Genomic DNA, 19,016 nt, shown 5'->3' with positions numbered 1-19,016 from the left:
GCTCAGATGTTTACCAGGAAGCAGAGACAAGGAATTGTAATTAAATTGTGTTTACCTGGAAGGAGATAAAACACACACAGTGTGGGTGTAGATGCTGAGGTTTGCTGCTGGTGTGCTGCAGCAGGAGCCAGGAGCTCCCTCCAGAGCAAACATCCTCCAGGTGAATTCCTGGGTCACCTTCCAAGGACACCAGAGTCCCCGTGTCCCAGCCAGCTCCTGTCCCCTCCCTGGCACAAAGGGGCTGCTTTGTGTCCCACCCCATGGCCTCTCATTGCCAGGAGCTTGGGATTGGGTGACAGAAGGAAGCTGAGCACAAAATGAGGGAATTTGGGTCTTGGGGTCCACCCCAGCATCCACTGTGCCATCCACTGGGAGGGTCTTTGGATCATGAATGGTCAGAGGCTGCAGCAATGGCTCATCCAGGAGAGATTGCTGGAGGAATCACTGAGGGTGGAAAACACCTTTAGGAGGACTCCAGCCACTCACTGCTTCATCTCGAGGGAAAATGATCCCCATTCTTTAAATAATGGGATAAACACAGAGAGCTGAACCCACCAGAGCTGGAGGCAAACTCACCAGGAGGCTTTTCACGTTCTTATCCAGCCCTAAACGCTGTTGGTGTGTAGGAATTGCTGGATGGAGCTCTGCTGCTCTCCTGGCATCACCGTGGAGATTTCCCAAACGTGATTCCAGCACACTCCCAGTTCCCCACATTAAAACTGGACACATGGACTTGGCTCCTTTGTCCGTGTCTCTCGGCCTCTCCTTCCAGCTGGGAGAGACTTTGAGGGGTTTACAGGGAAAAGTTTGGGTGTACAGGACCAGGAGGGACCCCAAGGCCCACCCAGTGCCACCCCCTGACAGTCAGGGGTCCCAGGCTGCTCCAATCCAGCCTGGCCTTGGGGACTTTCAGGGATCCAGGGACAGCCACAGCTTCTCTGGGAATTCCAGCCCAGCCCCTCCTCACCCTCACAGGAAGGAATTCCTTCCCAAAATCCCACCCAAATCTCCCCTTTTCCAGTGGGAAGCCATTCCCCTTTTTTGTCACCTCATCCTCTGTGCAGTGAGTGACGCTCAGCCCCCTCCCCAAATTCCAGAGCTGGGAAGGGATGGGGACACCTGGAGCAGGGGTGGGAAGCAGGAGGGATAAAGAGCCCCCAAACCCCCCAATGCTCAGTCCCAGGGCAGAGCCGTGGCTGCAGCGCTGCCCCACAGGTCCAGAGCTGACCCTGAGCCACCCCTGGGGCACAGGACCCCACCCCTGGCACCCCTGGGCAGGGGCAGGGAGGGGCAGAGGGTGCCGGGCACCAGCTCTGGGTGGGGCTGGGTGCATCCCCCACCCCTGGCAGTGTCCAGGGGACAGGGACAGGACTTGGAGCAACCTGGGACAGTGGGAGGGCTCCCTGTGCACGGCAGGGGTGGCACTGGGTGGGATTTAAGGTCCTTTCCCACCCCAGCCATTCCAGGATTCCCTGATTATACCCAAGGTGGCAATTCCAAGCATGGCTGTTCCTTTTCCCTGATTTGGGCATCACCTGGAGCTGCCTTTGGCAGAGGAGCTCGATGGACATGATGTGCCCAGTCTGTGGTGGCAGTTCCCAGTGTCACTCCAGATCCAGTCCTGCTATGTCCCTGTCCTCAGCCTCTCCAGCAGCTCTGGAATTCCCTCCTAGGCTGTACCTGCTGGGAAACCCCCAGACCACTCAGAATTCCCACCCTGCATGGCTGCAGGTGTCATGATTTCCTTGGCATCATCTTTTCCTTGGTCTCTTTATGGCTTTTAATTCAAATTTCATCATTGCTGGCATTGGGAACCTTCCCAAAATGGAATTCCTGTCTGACAGCTTCCCAGATTATTTTGATTTTTAAGCTGAGCTCGCAGATGGGAGGTGGTGATGGATCAGGCAAATTCCTGCAGGAACAATTTGGGAGGTGCTGATCTGAGGCACAAGGATGGTTCTGTCTCAGGGATTTAATCCCTCCCAACCTCACTTTCCATGTTTATCCAGCAAAAATGCATCTAAAAATAGTTCAAAAGAAAAAATCCCTGAATCTGGAACGGATGTTCCAGGCTGTCAAATCCAGAGCTTTGTCTTTCCTCATTGCCTGTGTGAATATTCCATGTTCCCAATAAAAATACGGAGCGTGTGGCTGTTTTCAGAAGGCTTGATGGCAAAGCCAGAATGATGAAATTAAAAATCTGTGCCAAAACCATAGGATCTGCTCTGCTGAACCCATTCCCAGAGGGATCTGTTCCCTGGTCTCCCTTTTTGGGAATTTTGGGCAAGTTGTCGTTGTGTTTTTTCCAGATCCAGGTGTTTGAGGATGGAGTGGACACAACATCCCCAGAAACTCCGGAATCTGCTGCCATGAAGGTCCCTAAGAGAGGTATGGCCCAGCTGGGAAACCCTTCCCAGAGAGGTGGGAAATCCTTCCCAGAGAAGTGGGAATCCTTAGTGGAGGGGATGGGAAATTATTCCTGAAGGGGATGGGGAATCCCTCCTGGAGGAGTGTGAAATCCCTCATGGAGGCATGGGAATCCTTCCTGAAAAAATGGGAAATCTCTCTTGGAAGAGTGGGAATCCTTCCTGGATATATGAGGAATCCTTCCTGGAGTTTGGAAATTTCTCTTGGAGGGGTTGTAAATCCTTCCTAAAGAAATGGGAAATTTCTCTTGGAGGAGTGGGACTCCTTCCTGGAGAGATGGGAAATCCTTCCTGAAGAAATGGGAAATCTCTCTTGGAGGAGTGGGAATCCTTCCTGGAGAGATGGGAAATCTCTCTTGGAGGAGTGGGAATCCGTCCTGAAAAACTGGGAATCTCTCCTGGAGGGGTTGGGAATCTTTCCTGGAGAGATTGAAAATCTCCCTTGGAAAAGTGGGAATCCTTCCTGGAGAGATTGGAAATCCCTCCTGCAGAGGTGGGAAGTCCTTCCCAGGTGAGATGGGAAATCCTCTCTGGAGAGAAGGGAAATCTGTCTTGGAGGAGTGGGAATCCATCCTGGGGAGATTGGAAATCTCCCTTGGAAATGTGGGAATCCTTCCCAGGTGAGATGGGAAATCCTTCCTGGAGTTTGGAAATCTCTCTTGGAGGGGTTGGGAATCCTTCCTGAAGAAATGGGAAATCTCTCTTGGAGGGGTTGGGAATCCTTCCTGAAAAAATGGGAAATCTCTCTTGGAGGGGTTGCGAATCCTGAAAAAATGGGAAATCTCTCTTGGAGGGGTTGGGAATCTTTCCTGGAGAGATTGGAAATCTCTCTTGGAGGAGTGAGAATCCTTCCTGGAGAGATTGGAAATCCCTCCTCCAGAGGTGGGAAGTTCTTCCCAGGTGAAATGGGAAATCCTTCCTGGAGAGATTGGAAATCTCCCTTGGAAAAGTGGGAATCCTCCCTGGAAAGATGGGGAATCCTTCCTGTAAGGAAGGGGGAAATCACAGAGTATTTCCCACCGGGCACTCAGACCCCTGAACCACTCTGATCCTGTGGAATTGCAGCATTCCCGTGGAACTGGAGCATCCCTGTCTGCAGCCTTTACCGTGCCCGTTTTCCCCCGGGGCAGGGATCCCTTCCCGCATTTCCTGCCCCGTGTCAGCGGGCCCAGCCGGGCTCCCCTCCCTCCCTCCGAGCTCTGCTTTGTCGGGAATGTTTTCCCGGGATCCCGGGAGCTGCCGGAAGGGGCTCTGCCACCTTCCTGCCTTGGCTGCTCCTTCTGCTCCGTCTGCCAAGCCCGGAGCTTCCCACGGAGCTCCGCCTGGGAAGCGTCTGTGGGGTGGGGATTCACGGATCGGGGTGGGCTGGCGGTGGTGGGTGTTGTGGGTGGGATTTCTCCTCTCCTCGGAAGTAAAATGAGTTGGGAAAAACGGAATGGACCCCTCCTTGCTCTCTGCTTTGGATGCTGCAGTAGAATTGTGGAATTGTTTAGGCTGGAAAAGCCCTCGGACACCCCCGAATTCCCCAGCACTGCCCAGGCCACCACCGGCCGTGTCCCCAGGGCTCGTAAATCCCCCCAGGGATGGGGACTGCACCCCTGCCAGGGCTGGACAGCCCTTTCCAGGAAGGAATTTTCCCAATATCCAACCTGGCACAGCTTGGGGCCATTCCCTCTCCTCCTGTCCTTGGCATCAGATCCCAACTCCCACCTAGCTCGAAGAATTCAGGGAGTTTTGGAGAGCCAGAAGTTTCTCCCTGATCCCTCTTTTCTCCAGGCTGAGCCCCTTTCCCAGCTCCTTCCCTGGATGCTGGGTGGGACCCTCCCATCCCGGGCTGCAGGTGTGGTGTGGGATGATGCTGCAGGGCTGGGATGTGGCTGCATGCCAAGGGTTTCCATGGAAACAGCAGCTGCTGCAGCAGCACTGCAGTGGAGGGCGCAGGGATCCAGCACAGGACGGGGACACGCAGGGGGAGCTGCTGGTGGCACCTGGGTGAGGGTGGGAACCCAGACACACCCGCCAGGGAGGGACAGGACACAGGGAATGGCTTCCCGATGGAAAAGGGGAGATTTGGGTGGGATATTGGGAAGGAATTGTTCCCTGTGAGGGTGGGCAGCCCTGGCACAGGGTGACCAGAGAAGGTGTGGCTGCCCCTGGATTCTTGGAGGTGTCCAAGGCCAGGCTGGACGGGGCTTGGAGCAGCCTGGGATGGTGGGAGGTGTCCCTGCCATGGCAGAGGTGGAGTTGATGGGATTTAAGGTCCTTTCTCACCCAAGCCATTCCACAGGGATTCTGTGTCCCCAAGTGCCACATACATATGGATTTCAACCCCCTAGTGATGGTGACTGGTGGGAATCTGTGGAATTGATGATTCCAGGATTGTAGAAAGTCTCTGTCTGTCAGCCCCACTGCCAAAGCAGAAGCCATAATTGGTCTGTGCTGTTTCAAGGTTGTTTATTCTGTTTATCTCTAACATGTTCTGCTGCCCTGCCGCAGCTCTGTCCTGCAGGGCAGCGTGTGGGGCTCTGCCCTCAGTGGGATGGTACAAACATTAAATACCACAAACTACCTGTGCTGGATTTACAATAATGTGCCAATATCTGTCACCTACGTTGGACAGTGTGTCCCCAGCCTAAACCAACAGAAAAATGCCAACACCACAGTGAAACATGGAGGGCATGAAGAAGGAGAAAAAGGACAAGGCACACCCAATTTCCTCCATCTTGTCCCCTTTGGGCCCCTAATCTGGAATCCTAAAATTTTGCTTTTGCACCCGTGCCACACTTAATTATTGCTTATATCAAACACTCAGAGCTGGTAATTCATCCTGTAAGATTGAAAACTCTTTTCCATGGACAGAGATCACAGACAGTGTCTCTGGGGGCTCTGTCCAGGGGGGTTCCTGACCCCTGCCAGGGTCCCAGAGCTGCCAGGGCAGCCAGAGGGAAGCTCTGGATTCCCACAGTGACTCTGCCAGTCTCTGTGCCAGTAGCTCAGGAATCCATGAAATAGCTCAGAAATCCAGGGATTCAGCCCCAGGAGAGCTGTGGAACTGCCCCAGTTCTGAGCAGTATCCAAGTGTTTGCCTTCCTCAGCCAGCAGCTCCCATAAGGAATTCCCTGTTCCCCCAAACCCACACCCTGTTGTGCCACCTAGATCCTGACTCTGCTTCACTCCCACTTCCCAAAATTCTCCTGTCCCTGTGCTGGGTGTCCTCTGGCTGCAGGGACACTGGGATGGGGACGGGGGTGTCCCTCAGGCTCATGGCTCTGTTTCTGCTCTCTCCACAGATTCCCTTGATGCCACCAAGGCCAGCAAACTGGTGAGTGACCCCAGCGCTTTGTCACCTCTGAGAGGTTTTCATCCCTTTGGGAAGAGCACACAGACACATAAAATGCCAATGGAAAAGGGGATTTCTCCCAAAACCTATGGGAAACAAGGTGTAAAAAATGTTGTTTGCAGACACTGGCTAGGAATCAGTTGGTTCCTGAGGGATTATCCAGCACAGATCCTGTGTCACACGTTTTGATCTGAGTTCAGCAGCATTCCCTGGCTGTTTCCTCCAAACCCTGACTCTCCTGGAATCCTGGAAAGGACCTCAAAGCCCCTCAGTTCCTGCCATGTGCAGGGACACCTTCCACTATCCCAAGGTGCTCCAAGCCCTGTCCAACCTGGCCTTGGACACTTGCAGGGATCCAGGGGCAGCTCTAAGGACCCTCTCCTCTGAGTGCCTTCATCCAGGAGCTCCAGTGGCTCCTGGGACACGGATAGGGACGTTTTGCACCCAAATGTGAGGGATATTTCCAAAGGAATGTGAATCTGGAGCTGGATGCTGGGTGTGGGGACAGCTGGGATGGGGATGGAGCAGCAGCTGGGGGTTCACTGGGCTCAGATCCTGGGGAGTGTGAGCTCCAGCCAGAAGGGAGGATGCAAATGGATTCCCTGCCCTGTGTTGGAGGGATTTGGGAAGATTTTTGGCTTTTGCTGCTGTGTGGGGTGTGATCTATCAACCCCTGGCACAGCTGGAGCCTGTGCTCCATGTACTCCCTGCCTGATTCTCCTGGTTTAATTCCGCCCTGGAATTCATTAGAAGACAAAGAGAACATTTGGAAAACCTCAGCGTTCTTGAAATCAGGGAATGGGGATTGTTCTTGGAATTTTTTTGTGCTGCTAATGTGGAGAAGGGGTCAGGACAGGAGATGCTGCTCCTGGGGCATTCCCACTGGTTTGTCATGGAATCCTGGAATGGTTTGGGGTGAGAGGGACCTTAAAGCCCATCCAGGGACATTTTCCACTATCCCAGGTGGCTCCAAGCCCCATCCAACCTGGCTTTGGACGCTTGCAGGAATCCAGGGACAGCCACAGCTTCTCTGGGAATTCCATTCCAGCCTCTCCCCACCCTCACAGGGAGGAATTCCTTCCCCAAATCCCACCCATCCTTGCCCTCTGGCGGTGGGAAACCATTCCCCCTTGTCCTCTGGCCCCCCAATCCCTTTAACCTGTCTTTGCACCACAAAATGATTTATTCCCCTTTACTCATGTCCTGACTCCCCAAATTCTCCGTGCAGGGCGGAGCTGAATCCAGAGCAGGGGGGGTAACTCCAGGGCTGTTTTCTCCTTAATTTATTTAATTTTCCCTGATCATATTTCCCCTCCTGCCTTTCCTGCAGCCTGGAGGGGGTTCCTAGGAGAGCCTCCAGGCCTGTCTAACATTCCTTCTGTTCCCTCCTCACGCAGCGCGGAGCCAAGCCCAAAAAGGTGCCGTTTGTCCCTCGTCCGCGCGCGGCCGCATGCCGGGGCCATCGTCACCCTCACTGTCCCCATCCCGCTCCATCCCAGCGCTGCATGGCTGTCCCTGCATGTGCTCCCAGCCAGGGAGGGGACACGGCTGCGGGTGGTGTCACATCAGCCTGGAATCATGGAATGTCTGGGTGGGAAAAGCCTCCGAGGCCGGCGAGTTCTCAGCGGTGTCCCCAAGTGTCACATCTGCAGGGCTGGGGAGTTTCCCTGGGAATGGGGACTGGCTCTCTGCTCTGGGCAGCCTCTTCCAATGTTCTCCAGCTGTTTCCATGAAGGAATTTCCCCACTATGCAACCTGAATCTCCCCTGGCACCTGAGGCAGATATTTTCAAACCCCTAAACCCTCCGTGGCTCGGGGACAAGTGGAACTTTCTCAGGGCTGTCCCGTCCCTGGGCTCTGGCTCCTCTTGAGGTGACTCAAACCCACCTGGTTTGTGACAATTACCGAAGACAAAAATCTTTCGTGCAAGGGTGAGCTGAAACTCCAAAGGTCTTGGCAAAGAATCCCAGAATGGTTTGGGTTAGGATGGGCATTAAAGCCCATCTCATTCCACACCCCTGCCATGGGCAGGGACACCAAATCATCATTCCCTGCAGGAAATTTGGGGATTTTTTTTCCCCTCTTGGGAATTTTGCCAAGAGAAGAACCAAAGTGGGCACTGGAGACGTGGAAGAGGGGAGGGAGGTGGTACCTGTGCACTCTGTAGTCCTGATTTGCTTTCCAGCCACTTCCATGTTGATTTTTGGGTGAAAAAATGATCCAAAGAGCTCTGTTTGTCCATGGGAAGTCCAGAGGAGAGGAGCAATGTGGAATCTGCTGAGAGTCTGTGGAGAGAGGCCGGGAGCAGCTGCCCCCAAATGTCCCCTCCTTGTGTCCCCCAGATCCTGCATGTCCCCGAGGCTTCAGGGGCCGTGTGGATCCCTCATCCCGGTCCTGCCAGCTCCAAGGGGCTCTGCTGGGATGAAATTCCCGTTTGGAATGTTGGGTTCTAACTTCCCTGTCCTTGTTCTGGTGGGTTTGCAGCTGCTCCGTGTCCCCGCTGCGTCCCCACTGTCTGCTCAGAGCTGTGGCTGGGATTAGGGTCACAGGGGTGTGACTGTCACTGTCCTGAGGATCACGGATCTGTCACTGCCCTGGGGATCATGGATTTGTGACTGTCACTGTCCTGGCAATCATGGGGGTGTGACTGTCACTGTCCTGAGGATCATGGATCTGTCACTGCCCTGGGGATCATGGATTTGTGACTGTCACTGTCCTGGCAATCACGAGGGTGTGACTGTCACTGTCCCAAGCATCATGGATCTGTCACTGCCCTGGTGATTTGGGACTGGGACTGTCACTGTCCTTGGGATCCTGAATTTGTCACTGTCCTGAGGATCCTGGTTGGGTGACTGTCACTGTCCCGAGGATCTGGATCTGTCACTGTCCCGAGGACCCTAGATCTGTGACTGTCACTGTCCTGGGGATTGTGGTGGCAGTCACTGTCCTGAGGACCGTGGATTTGTGACTGGCACTGTCCTGAGGATCATGGATTTGTGACTGTCACTGTCCTGGGGATCGTGGATCTGTCACTGTCCTGGGGATTGTGGTGGCAGTCACTGTCCTGTGGACTGTGGATCTGTGACTGTCACTGTCCTGAGGATCATGGATTTGTGACAATCACTGTCCTGGGGATTGTGATGACAGTCATTTCCCTGAGGACTGTGGATCTGTGACTGTCACTGTCCTGAGGATCATGGATTTGTGACTGTCACTGTCCTGGGGATCGTGGATCTGTGACTGTCACTGTCCTGGGGATCGTGGATCTGTGACTGTCACTGTCCTGAGGACTGTGGATCTGTGACTGTCACTGTCCTGAGGACTGTGGATCTGTGACTGTCACTGTCCTGGGGACCGTGGATCTCTGACTGTCACTGTCCTGAGGATCATGGATTTGTGACTGTCACTGTCCTGAGGATCATGGATTTGTGACTGTCACTGTCCTGGGGATCGTGGATCTGTCACTGTCACTGTCCTGGGGATCTGGATCTGTCACTGTCCTGGCTTTGTGGACACACCTCACACAGGGACATCCCCACTGAGGGACAGCCCCATGCCAGGCCCTGCTGTCCCCTCACAATTTAACCTTTTCAGCCATTTATGACCCCAAAAGCCGCCCCTGCCCCTTGGGCAGCTCCTGCTCCACACAGGGATGGATGTGCCATCAGGGGGGGCACCTGGATAATGAGAGTAATTAGCGGGTAAATCCTCGTTCTGGAGATTACAGCGGCTCCTGTGTGTCAAATATAGACTTTAATCGTGTGCCACGCTGCTGCCAGATGGGCCTTTCCCCCTGCTGTGCTTCTTCCCTGTTTTCCATGGATTTGGGAGTGGTGTGGCCTTTGGGCCGTGCTGTTCCCAGGACTCAGAGCAGGGCTGCAGGACACTGAGGGTCCTGTCCCTTGGCTGTGGTGTCATGTCGGGGTGTCCTTGTTCTTGGAGCAGGAGCTCCACGCTGTCCTCAGGAGCTGCTGGCTTCTGTCCTGGGACAGACTGCCTGGGAAGGACGCCAAAATGTGGTTAAAGAGCAGGAAAAGGGTCTTTCCCAGGTCATTTTTTGGATTAAACAGGTTGTGCTGTCTTCATCCCCATGACAATGTGTCTGTGGTGGTGACAGGCCAGTCCCTTCTGCTGCAGCGCTGGGTGACACTGGGTCATGGATGTCACCTCCCAGGGACACGGAGGTGGCAGGGCTGTGATGGGAGCAGGAAAGGCTCCAGCAAAGCCTCTGCCTCACTTGGGGGAGTCAGGATGAGCTGCCAGGCTCTGACCCATTCGGGGATCGTGGAATTTTGGAATATTTAGGTTGGAAAAGCCCTCTGAGACCACTGAGTCCAGCTGCTCACCCCTGCACTACCAAGGCTGTGTCCCCAAGTGCCACATCCAAAGGTGGCATGTGCTGGTGCTGTGACCCTGCTGTTAAATCCTGTCCTGCCACCTCAGGTCACCTGTCCCCTGCTGCTGCAGCCACCTTAATCCTGGGATTGTCCCTCGGATGGATCAGGTTTGTCCAGCTCCAGTGGCATCCCTGTTCTTTCATCCTCCCAGCGGCATTCCATGTGCCAGGGCTGGATTCCTGGTGTGTCCTGGGGCTGGGCCTCCCTCTCTGCTGGGCACCTACTCCCATCCCATCCCATCCCATCCCATCCCATCCCATCCCATCCCATCCCATCCCATCCCATCCCATCCCATCCCATCCCATCCCATCCCATCCCATCCCATCCCATCCCAGGGTGACCTGTCAGTGGCTGGGTCAGTGTCCAGTTGTTATCCCGGTGTTATCCCAGTGTTATCCCAGTCTCCATTCAGGAGCAGCTGGGTCAGTGTCCGGTTGTTACTCTGGTGTTATCCCAGTTGTTGTCCTGATATTATCACGGTGCTATCCTGGTGTTATCCCGGTCTCCATTCAGGAGCAGCTGGGTCAGAGTCTGGTTGTTATCCCGGTGTTATCCCGGTGTTATCCCGGTGTCCATGCTGGAGCAGCTGGGTCAGGGTCTGGTTGTTATCCCGGTGTTATCCCGGTACTGTCCCAGTCTCCATGCAGGATTGGCTGGGTCAGTGTCCGGTTGTTATCCCGGTGTTATCCCGGTGTTATCCCGGTCTCCATTCAGGAGCATCTGGGTCAGAGTCCAGGGTGTTATCCCAGTGTTATCCCGGTGTTATCCCGGTGTTATCCCGGTGTTATCCCAGTCTCCATGCAGGAGCAGCTGGGTCAGTGTCTGGTTGTTATCCCGGTTTTATCCTGGTGTTATCCTGGTGTTATCCCAGTCTCCATGCAGGAGCAGCTGGGTCAGTGTCCAGTTGTTATCCTGGTTGTTATCCCGGGTGTTACTCCCATGTTACCCTGGTGTTATCCCGGTCTCCGTGCAGGAGCAGCTGGGTCAGTGTCTGGTTGTTATCCCGATGTTATTCCGGTGTTATCCCGGTGTTATCCCACTCTCCCTGCAGGAGCAGCTGGCCCAGCTGGTCTGTTGAACACAGAGGGCCACCCCAGACCCCATTAACCCTTTAAAGGAACAGATAATCCGACCAGCTCCAAACACCCACCTCACCCCAGCTGCCCAAACCGTGTCCCACGGCGGGGCCTGGATGAACCCAGGGCTGATTTTCCTGCTGTTCCCCGGCCGGGTGACATCATTGTGTCCCCAAGGGAGTCTGTGGGGATTATTTCGATGTGGCCCTCAGGGCCAGGAGCTGAGCAGCATGTGGTGCTGCAAACAGATGACTCCATGGAAAAGAGCTGCAGTTAACCCTGGCATCTCCTCCCCAGTCCCTGCAAGAGCCGGGAATTCTCCCATCTGTGGTGGTGCCACAGGCTCCTTCTCATGGATTCAGGATAAAAAACCTCCCTTAACCGTCCTTGAGGAGTTTCAGGGACAGCCCAAAGCACCTGACACCATTTCCCTGGGGTTAAATTGCATTTTCTCCCTGCTGCTGCTGCGTTTATTGGATCTTTGTGTGGGAAGAATTGATATATTCTGGATTTAGGGAGCAGAGCTGTGTGCAAGGAGAGGAGCTGGTTCATTAGAGCAGCATAATTATCTTAAACTTAAATCCATGTGAGCCTGCACGTGGCTCCTCCGGAGATGGACACGGCGCTGGGATCATTGAGGGGCTTAAAGCCACGGATCTGGGAGGATTTAATCTGGAAATGTTCATAATGGGTTCCTGGTTGGGGCCAGGGCTGGTGGGAATGGGAGGGAGCGTTGGAATGGATTTGAATGATCCCAAAAGCTGGCTCTGTGTCAGCTCTGGCTCCTGAAGGGGTTTCTTTGTTAAGAGATGCAATTGCAGCTCCCAAAAATGTCCCTTGGGAATGCTCCCCTGCCCCCAGCGCCTGCCAGCAGCCAGAGGGAGCTGCAGGAGAGCAGATCATGGAATGGGTTGGGTTGGAAGGGACCTTAAACCCATCCATGGACACCTCCCACTGTCCCAGGTGCCTCCAACCCCAAAGTCCAGCCTGGCCTTGGGCACTGCCAGGGATCCAGGGGCAGCCACAGCAAATCTGGGAATTCCAGCCCAGCCCCTCCCCACCCTCCCAGCCAGGAATTCCTTGCCAAGATCCCAGCCCAAGCTCCCCTTTCCCAGTGGGAGCCATTCCCTTGCTCCTGTCCCTCTGTCCCTTGTCCCCAGTCCCTCTCCAACTCTCCTGGAGCCCCTTTAGGAACTCTGAGCATTCCCTGGATTTTTCACTTCTCCAGGGGAACATTCCCAGAGCAAAAGAGTTCCAGAATCATTTGGGTTCGGGTTGGAGGAACCTTAAATCCCATCCCATCTCATCAACCCCATTCCAGTTCAGGGACACCTTCCACCATCCCAGGTGGATCCAACCCCAAAGTCCAACCTGGCCTTGGACATTCCCAGGGATCCAGGGATTCTCTGGGAATTCCAGCCCAGCCAGGAATTCCTTGTCAAGATCCCAGCCCCATCTCCCCTTTCCCAGTGGGAGCCATTCCCTGGCTCCTGTCCCTCTGTCCCTTGTCCCCAGTCCCTCTCCAGCTCTCCTGGAGCCCCTTCAGGGACTCTGAGCATTCCCTGGAATTTTCCCTTCTCCAGGGGAACATTCCCAGCTCTCCCAGAGCAGAGGGGCTCCAGAATCCTGGAATGGTTTGGGTGGGAAGGGACCTTAAATCCCATCCATTCCCACCCCATCCATGGGCAGGGACACCTCCCACTATCCCAGGCTGTTCCAAACTCCATCCAGCCTGGCCTTGGACACTTCCCCCACAGTGCTGGATTCCCTGATCCAGGGGTTTTTCAGGAATGAATCAGATGCCAGCTGGACATAGGGATGTCCCCAGCATGACACCCCCGAGGGGCTGCTTCCAGGGAAGGTCAGAGAGGCCTTTAAATGCTTTTTCCAGGAGATTGGCAGGATTGTGCTGAAAAACTGGAGGTCAAATTCCCTCTGTGTGTGGAGGGTTGGGTGTGCAGGTGAGCTCGGGGCACCCCGAGCTCCTCTCCCCTCACAGTGTGGGAGTTTTGGAAAATGACACAGTTGGAATGGGAGCTGGATGAGTCTGTGTTCATGTTACATAATATAACATCATGTCATAGATGGGATTTAAGATCTGTGCATGTAAAGGGTGTTGCTGTCCTGCCCTCCAGCGCTCCGTGGGGCAGGACACGGATTCATGGAGAGCTCGGAGATGGTGCTCGGTGACATCCTGTGGGTTCCCCGCAGAGTTCCTGTGCGGGGACAGCGGGAACGCCGGGCAGGGATTGCGGGAATGCTCCTGGCAGGGCAGCGAGGCTCAGGACGTGCTGGGCACCACCCTGAGTGGCATTTTTAGGGCAGGGATTTTGTGGCAGGGGCTGTGCGCACCCTCTGTCCATCTGTCCATCCCTCCGTGCTCCGCTCCGTCCGTCCGTCCGCTCCCGGGGGATTTACCCGCTGCTCGCGGGGCGGGTTTGGCTGCGGGCACCGCGGGGATTACCGAGCTCAGCCACGGAGCAGCGGGGTGGCACCCGTGGGTGTGGGGGGCTCTGAACCTCTCAGAACCCCCCGTCCCCTCCCCGAGCGCAGCATCACATCCGCACCATCCTCATCCCCATCGGTGCGGCCCCTCCGCGGTGATGTCATGAGCCGCCGGGGCGGTGGTTGGAGCCACCGGCGGAGCGGGGACGAGCGGCCGCGGCCGGCGGGGGCTGCCCCGGACCCCCTGAGCCCCCGCCGAGCCCCCGGGCAGGACGTGGCGAGCGCGGCCGCGGCCATTTGGCGTGTCCGGCCGTGCTGACTGACCCGCTGCTCCGTCTCCTCCCGCTCCCTGCGCGACGATGAGGCAGGCCCCGGCCACACGCAAGGTACGGTCCGCGCCCGCATCCCCCGGCATCGCATCCCCCGGCATCGCATCCCCCGGCATCGCATCCCCGCTTCCCAGCCGCCTCCTCGCTGGTTTTTCCCCGTTTTCCCCGCGTTGATGCTGCCGGGCTGTAACTGGGAGCGTGACGGGGCCCGGGGAGGAGGGGGGCGGTGGGTGAGCATCGGTTCATGGCTGGCTTTGCCTTCCGAGCTCCTGGAGTCCCCTCTCCGTGTCACCCGGCCAATGCAGCGGCTCTGCGGCTCTGCCGGGGCCCTGTCCCCGCTGCCGGTGCCATCCCTGTCCCCGCTGCCGGTGCCATCCCTGTCCCCGCTGTCGGTGCCATCCCTGTCCCTGACTGCCGGTGCCATCCCTGTCCCTGCTGCCGGTGCCATCCCTGTCCCCGCTGCCAGTGCCATCCCTGTCCCTGCTGCCAGTGCCATCCCTGTCCCTGACTGCCGATGCCATCCCCTCTGCCTGGGGGTGTCCGTGCTGTCCCTGCTGCCTGTGTTGTGCCTGCTGCTGGTGCCATCCCCACTCCAGGGACACCAGTGCCATCCCTGCTGCTGTCCCTGTGCCCACAGTGCCGTCCCCACAGCTTGAGAGTGTCACTGCTCTTCCTGCTGCTGGTGCCATCCCTACTTCCAGTGCCACCGGTGCCCACCCCGGGGAAGCTGTGTGCCCATAATCCCGGTTTTCCTGCCAGCCTTTGGCATTCCCAGAGGCTGGCAGTACCCGAGTCCCTGCCAGTCTGCCATCCCCGCAGGTGACAGCGCGGGCACTGGCCTATATGTTTATTTTTAGTGTAACCACGATGTCACTGCTCAGCTTAAAGAGAAATCCTGGGAATTTCTGGCTGATGGCAGGGAATAGACCCCAGCTTTGCCTGTACCTGGCAGTAAATGCTCCTGATTTATACCTGCACCTCCCTGAGCTCAGACACCAACGCTCCTTGTCACATGTCCCTGTTAATCCTCTTCCCGTGGAAAGTTTCACGGGTGCTGCTTTCCCCTCTGCCCCATTGGAGCAGGGAGTGGGGGCTGCTGGTGCTCAGCCCCACGCCTGGATTCCATCCTGCTTTTCCCATTCCTCCTCTCCTTGCCCATGGGATCACACCTGCGAGACCAGGCTCCTGCTGGGTGCTGCTGGTTGTTTAAAATGCAGAATTCCCTGCAGTATCTCAGGGAACCACGCCCTGAGGGGCTCATCCCGGGGCTGAGACAGCTCCAGCAGAGGGCAGGTACCTCCCAGGGGGCAAATTCCCAGGAATTGATGGCATCAGCATGGACCAGCACTGGATCAGTGCCTGGGCATCACCCCCAGCACTGCCTACCCCACTCAGGAGCTGCTGCCAATCGGAATCCTCCTGGAAACTCTGGGAATTCTCCACAGCAGCAGCCACAGTCTGTGAAGTTCAGGCTTGAAGCCTTGAAACTTAATCCAGAAGGCTCCAGTGACGCCTCCCCGGTCCTGCCTGCTGGAAGGTGACATTCACACATTCCTGCTCATCCATCCAGCACTCGCTGCTCCTGCCTGCATCGGGATTCCCACACCTGGAGCAGGACCAAATCAGGAGGGACTTGTGGGACCCCACGTTCAGCAGGCAATGCTGACCCCACCACAGTCAGTTTTTGGTATCCAGGAGGATTTTTCCAGAGTTCCTGCTGCCAGAAGCTGAGTCCATCTCGGAGCACGCCGGTTTGGAGCCCCCAACGCTCCCCTGGGAGCAGAGGTTTTGTAATTCCATCAAATATTGATGCAGCAGCATTACACAGCAGAGCCCAGAACCTCCAGTGGAACATCCCCAGCAGGGGGGTTGGAGCAGCCCGGATCCAGGAGGGTCCAGGTGGGGCTGGAGTCTCTGTTCACAATGCTGGACACCAGAAAATCCATGTCCCATCCTGGTCACTGACTTTTCCAGAGCCCAGGGATGACTTGACTGGCTGGGGACAGATGGTGCCATCACGGAGGGGAGTCAGCCATCCCCCATTCCTGATGGAGAGAGCAGCTGCAGCATCCCAGAGCATCCCTTTGCCACGGATCCCGAGGGGCTTGGAGCTCCAACCTTCAGTGGTCATCACATGGAGGGGACCAACACTCCGAAGGATGCACAAAGCAGGATTATTCCTTGTCATTCCACACGGCTTTAGGGATGGTTACCAAGAGGCTTCTCCCTGGTTTTAGGGTTTGGTGTGGTTTTAGGGTTTGAGTTGGTGTCCCCCACCCCACAGCCAGGACAAGGCTCAATGTCCCCAGTTTCAGGGCTTGGTGTCCCCCAGGACAAAGCTCATTGTCCCCCAGGACAAGGTTTATTGTCCCTCAGGACAAGGCTTGGTGTCCCCCAGTTCAGGGCTCGGTGTCCTTCAGGACAAGGCTCAGTGTCCCCCAGTTCAGGGCTCGGTGTCCCCCAGTTCAGGGCTCAGTGTCCCCCAGTTCAGGACTCAGTGTCCCCCAGTTCAGGGCTCAGTGTCCCCCAGTTCAGGGCTTGGTGTCCCCCAGGACAAGGCTCAGTGTCCTCCATTTCAGGGCTTGGTGACCCCCAGGGACAGGGGGACAGTGTCTTCTGGGACAGGGATCAGTGTCCCCCATCCAGGAAAAGGCTCAGTATCCCCCAGGGAAGGATTTGGTCTCTCTCAGTCATCTCAGGTGACATTTCCCCATGTCCAAGGAGTTGTGATTGGTATGGGAGCCCCCAGCCCTGCCCCACTCCCGAGTCCTCCCATGTGTGTGGCAGGGAGTGGGGACATCTCCACCAGTGGAATTCCTGAAGAAGACATTTTCCAAGTGTTTCCCAGATTTTTGGTGCTGCTCCATGTTGCTTACTTGAACTTTGGGAAGATGCTGGACAGCTCCTGAAGAACATCCTGAGGGTTTCACCTGAGGGTCTGGAACTTTTGCTGCTGCAATTCCATTTTCCTGGCAAATTTGGTTGTGCAGGAGATGTTGTGGAAGATGTGAATGTCTTCCCTTGGGATTGACATGGGAATAGCCTGCAGGTGAGCAGAGCAGGATTTAGCAGAAGCAATGCCAGAGGTGATGGGAAGTTTGGAAGTGCAAACACATCCAGGTTTATATTGAAAACAGGGAAATAGAGCTCTGAGCTTTCCCGAGGCCTCGGGAGGGAACGTGGCCGTGTTGGATATCAGCTGGAGCTGCTGGTCCCTGGTGGGCTCCGTGTGCCTCATGTCCCCATCCTGGACATGGGATCATGTGGCAGCACCATTATCCATCTGTTCTGCTCCTTTTTATTCCCAGCTGGGATTAGGTCATGGAATCAGAAATGAGGGAGAGCGTGGAAGTGCTCCAAGGTGGACAGATGTTCCCAATGCCCACCCGCTGCCCCCCAGGACCAGCCTAGTCACTGCTCCTCTTCCACCCATTAGAGATTGTTTTTAAGGAGAAAAATACTAAATCATTTCATATTTGCCTCTGTTCCAGGCTGTGCCCTGTGGCCTTCCCTCCCTGAGCTGCTGGGAGCTGCTGCATGTGCATGGAGGGGTGTGGGGGGGGTCCTGCCCCAAAATCATGGATGGTTTAATTCCAGCCAAAAAAGGAAAAACTGAGAGTGTGGGATCAGCTCTGTGGTGTCCCTGGAATTTTTGGTTAAACAAAGCAGAGCCTGGGGGTTTTGAGGCAGCTGGTCCAGAGTGTTCTGGGTCCTTTGGAAAACCAGAGCGATGAGGAGAGGAGAAAACTCATATTTAAGATTAAATCCTTTCCACCTCCCGCTCTGGGGATCTCTGGGAAAGCCGTGGGAGATCAAACTCCCCATGGGGCCTGGAATGCCCAGCCAACCCCAACCAGGCTTTGCCTCTGAAGACCAAAATTCCTTGGAAATACAAGGTGGATCTGCCCTGGGGTATCCGTGGGGTCGGGATGGGGGTTCAGGATGTGCCCTCTGTCCCCAGCTCTGTCTCCACACTAGGCTGGAGGAGCGGGGACAGGGTTTGGGGGTGACCAAGGGCTGTGCTGGCTCTGGGCTCTGCTCCCACGGGAGCTGTGCCAGGGGGTCCCATGAGATCTCTGCCTGTGGGTCCCCACCCGGTGCCGCTGGGCACGCTAACGATGCCGGGCACACTAACGATGCCGTGCTGTCTTTTGTCTCCTTTCCCTGCTCTGCCGCTCCGGCCACCGCCGGCTGTTCTCTGCTCCTCTGTCCCTGTGTGACTGTCTGTCCTCTCTGCTTCCGCTCCCGCTGCCCTCCAGAGCACCGCCCGCCGACCCAAGGTGAGCACCACAGTGGGGGCACCGAGCGCGGGGGGCACCGGGCACCGATGGCCCCGTGGGTGCCAGTGCCACCCAAAGCTTTGGGTGTCAGCCCCGTCACAAGCGTGGATCACCAGGTGCCAACAGCACCGCAAACAGGATCCATTGGGTGCCAGCCCCACTCAAACATGGGCCATTGGGTGCCAACCCCACTCAACATGGGCCATTGGGTGCCAGCCCCACTCAAACACGACCCATTGGGTACCAACCCCACTCAAACATGGGCCGTTGGGTGCCAACCCCACTCAAACACGATCCATTGGGTGTCAGCCCCACTCAAACATGACCCATTGGTTGCCAACACCACTCAAACATGATCCATTCATTGCCAGCCCCACCCAAACATGAGCTCTTGGTTGCCAACCCCACTCAAACACAACTCATTGGGTGCCAACCCCACTCAAACACAATCCACTGGTTCCCAATCCCACCCAAACATCTGTTGGGTGTCAGCACCATCCAAACATGATCTATTGGGTGCCAAACCCACTCAAACTTGGCCATTCTTCTGGATGCCAACTCCAATGTGATCCATTGAGATCAAACACAACTCGCTGAGTGCCAACCCCATTCACAAACAATCCATTCTTTGCCAGTCCCGTGGCAATGTCCCACTCCAACATGATCCCTTTGGTGCCAATCCCACCACAGACACGACCCATTTGATACCAACCCCATTCAAAC

General features: G+C 56.0%; 1 protein-coding gene across 9 annotated transcripts in view; it reads left to right on the top strand.

Annotated features, from left to right (window-relative positions):
• The window catches only part of DCTN1 (dynactin subunit 1), a 54,932-nt gene that overhangs the window by 14,630 nt on the left and 21,286 nt on the right, over positions 1 to 19,016 (top strand). For 4 of the 9 annotated variants that reach the window (XM_041715585.2, XM_041715586.2, XM_030270443.4 and 1 more), the window contains exons 3-7: positions 2,310 to 2,388; positions 5,717 to 5,748; positions 7,164 to 7,184; positions 14,053 to 14,070; positions 18,273 to 18,293. In XM_041715585.2, the coding sequence (XP_041571519.2) occupies positions 2,310 to 2,388; positions 5,717 to 5,748; positions 7,164 to 7,184; positions 14,053 to 14,070; positions 18,273 to 18,293 (171 nt within the window). The remainder of the gene's footprint in view (positions 1 to 2,309; positions 2,389 to 5,716; positions 5,749 to 7,163; positions 7,185 to 14,052; positions 14,071 to 18,272; positions 18,294 to 19,016) is intronic. The other 5 variants (XM_072927850.1, XM_030270444.4, XM_030270447.4 and 2 more) reach the window with 3 other exon arrangements.

Source organism: Taeniopygia guttata, chromosome 4 (assembly GCF_048771995.1).
Source record: "Taeniopygia guttata chromosome 4, bTaeGut7.mat, whole genome shotgun sequence".
Taxonomy (NCBI): Eukaryota; Metazoa; Chordata; class Aves; order Passeriformes; family Estrildidae; genus Taeniopygia; species Taeniopygia guttata.
This window is presented reverse-complemented; position numbering and strand designations above follow the sequence as displayed.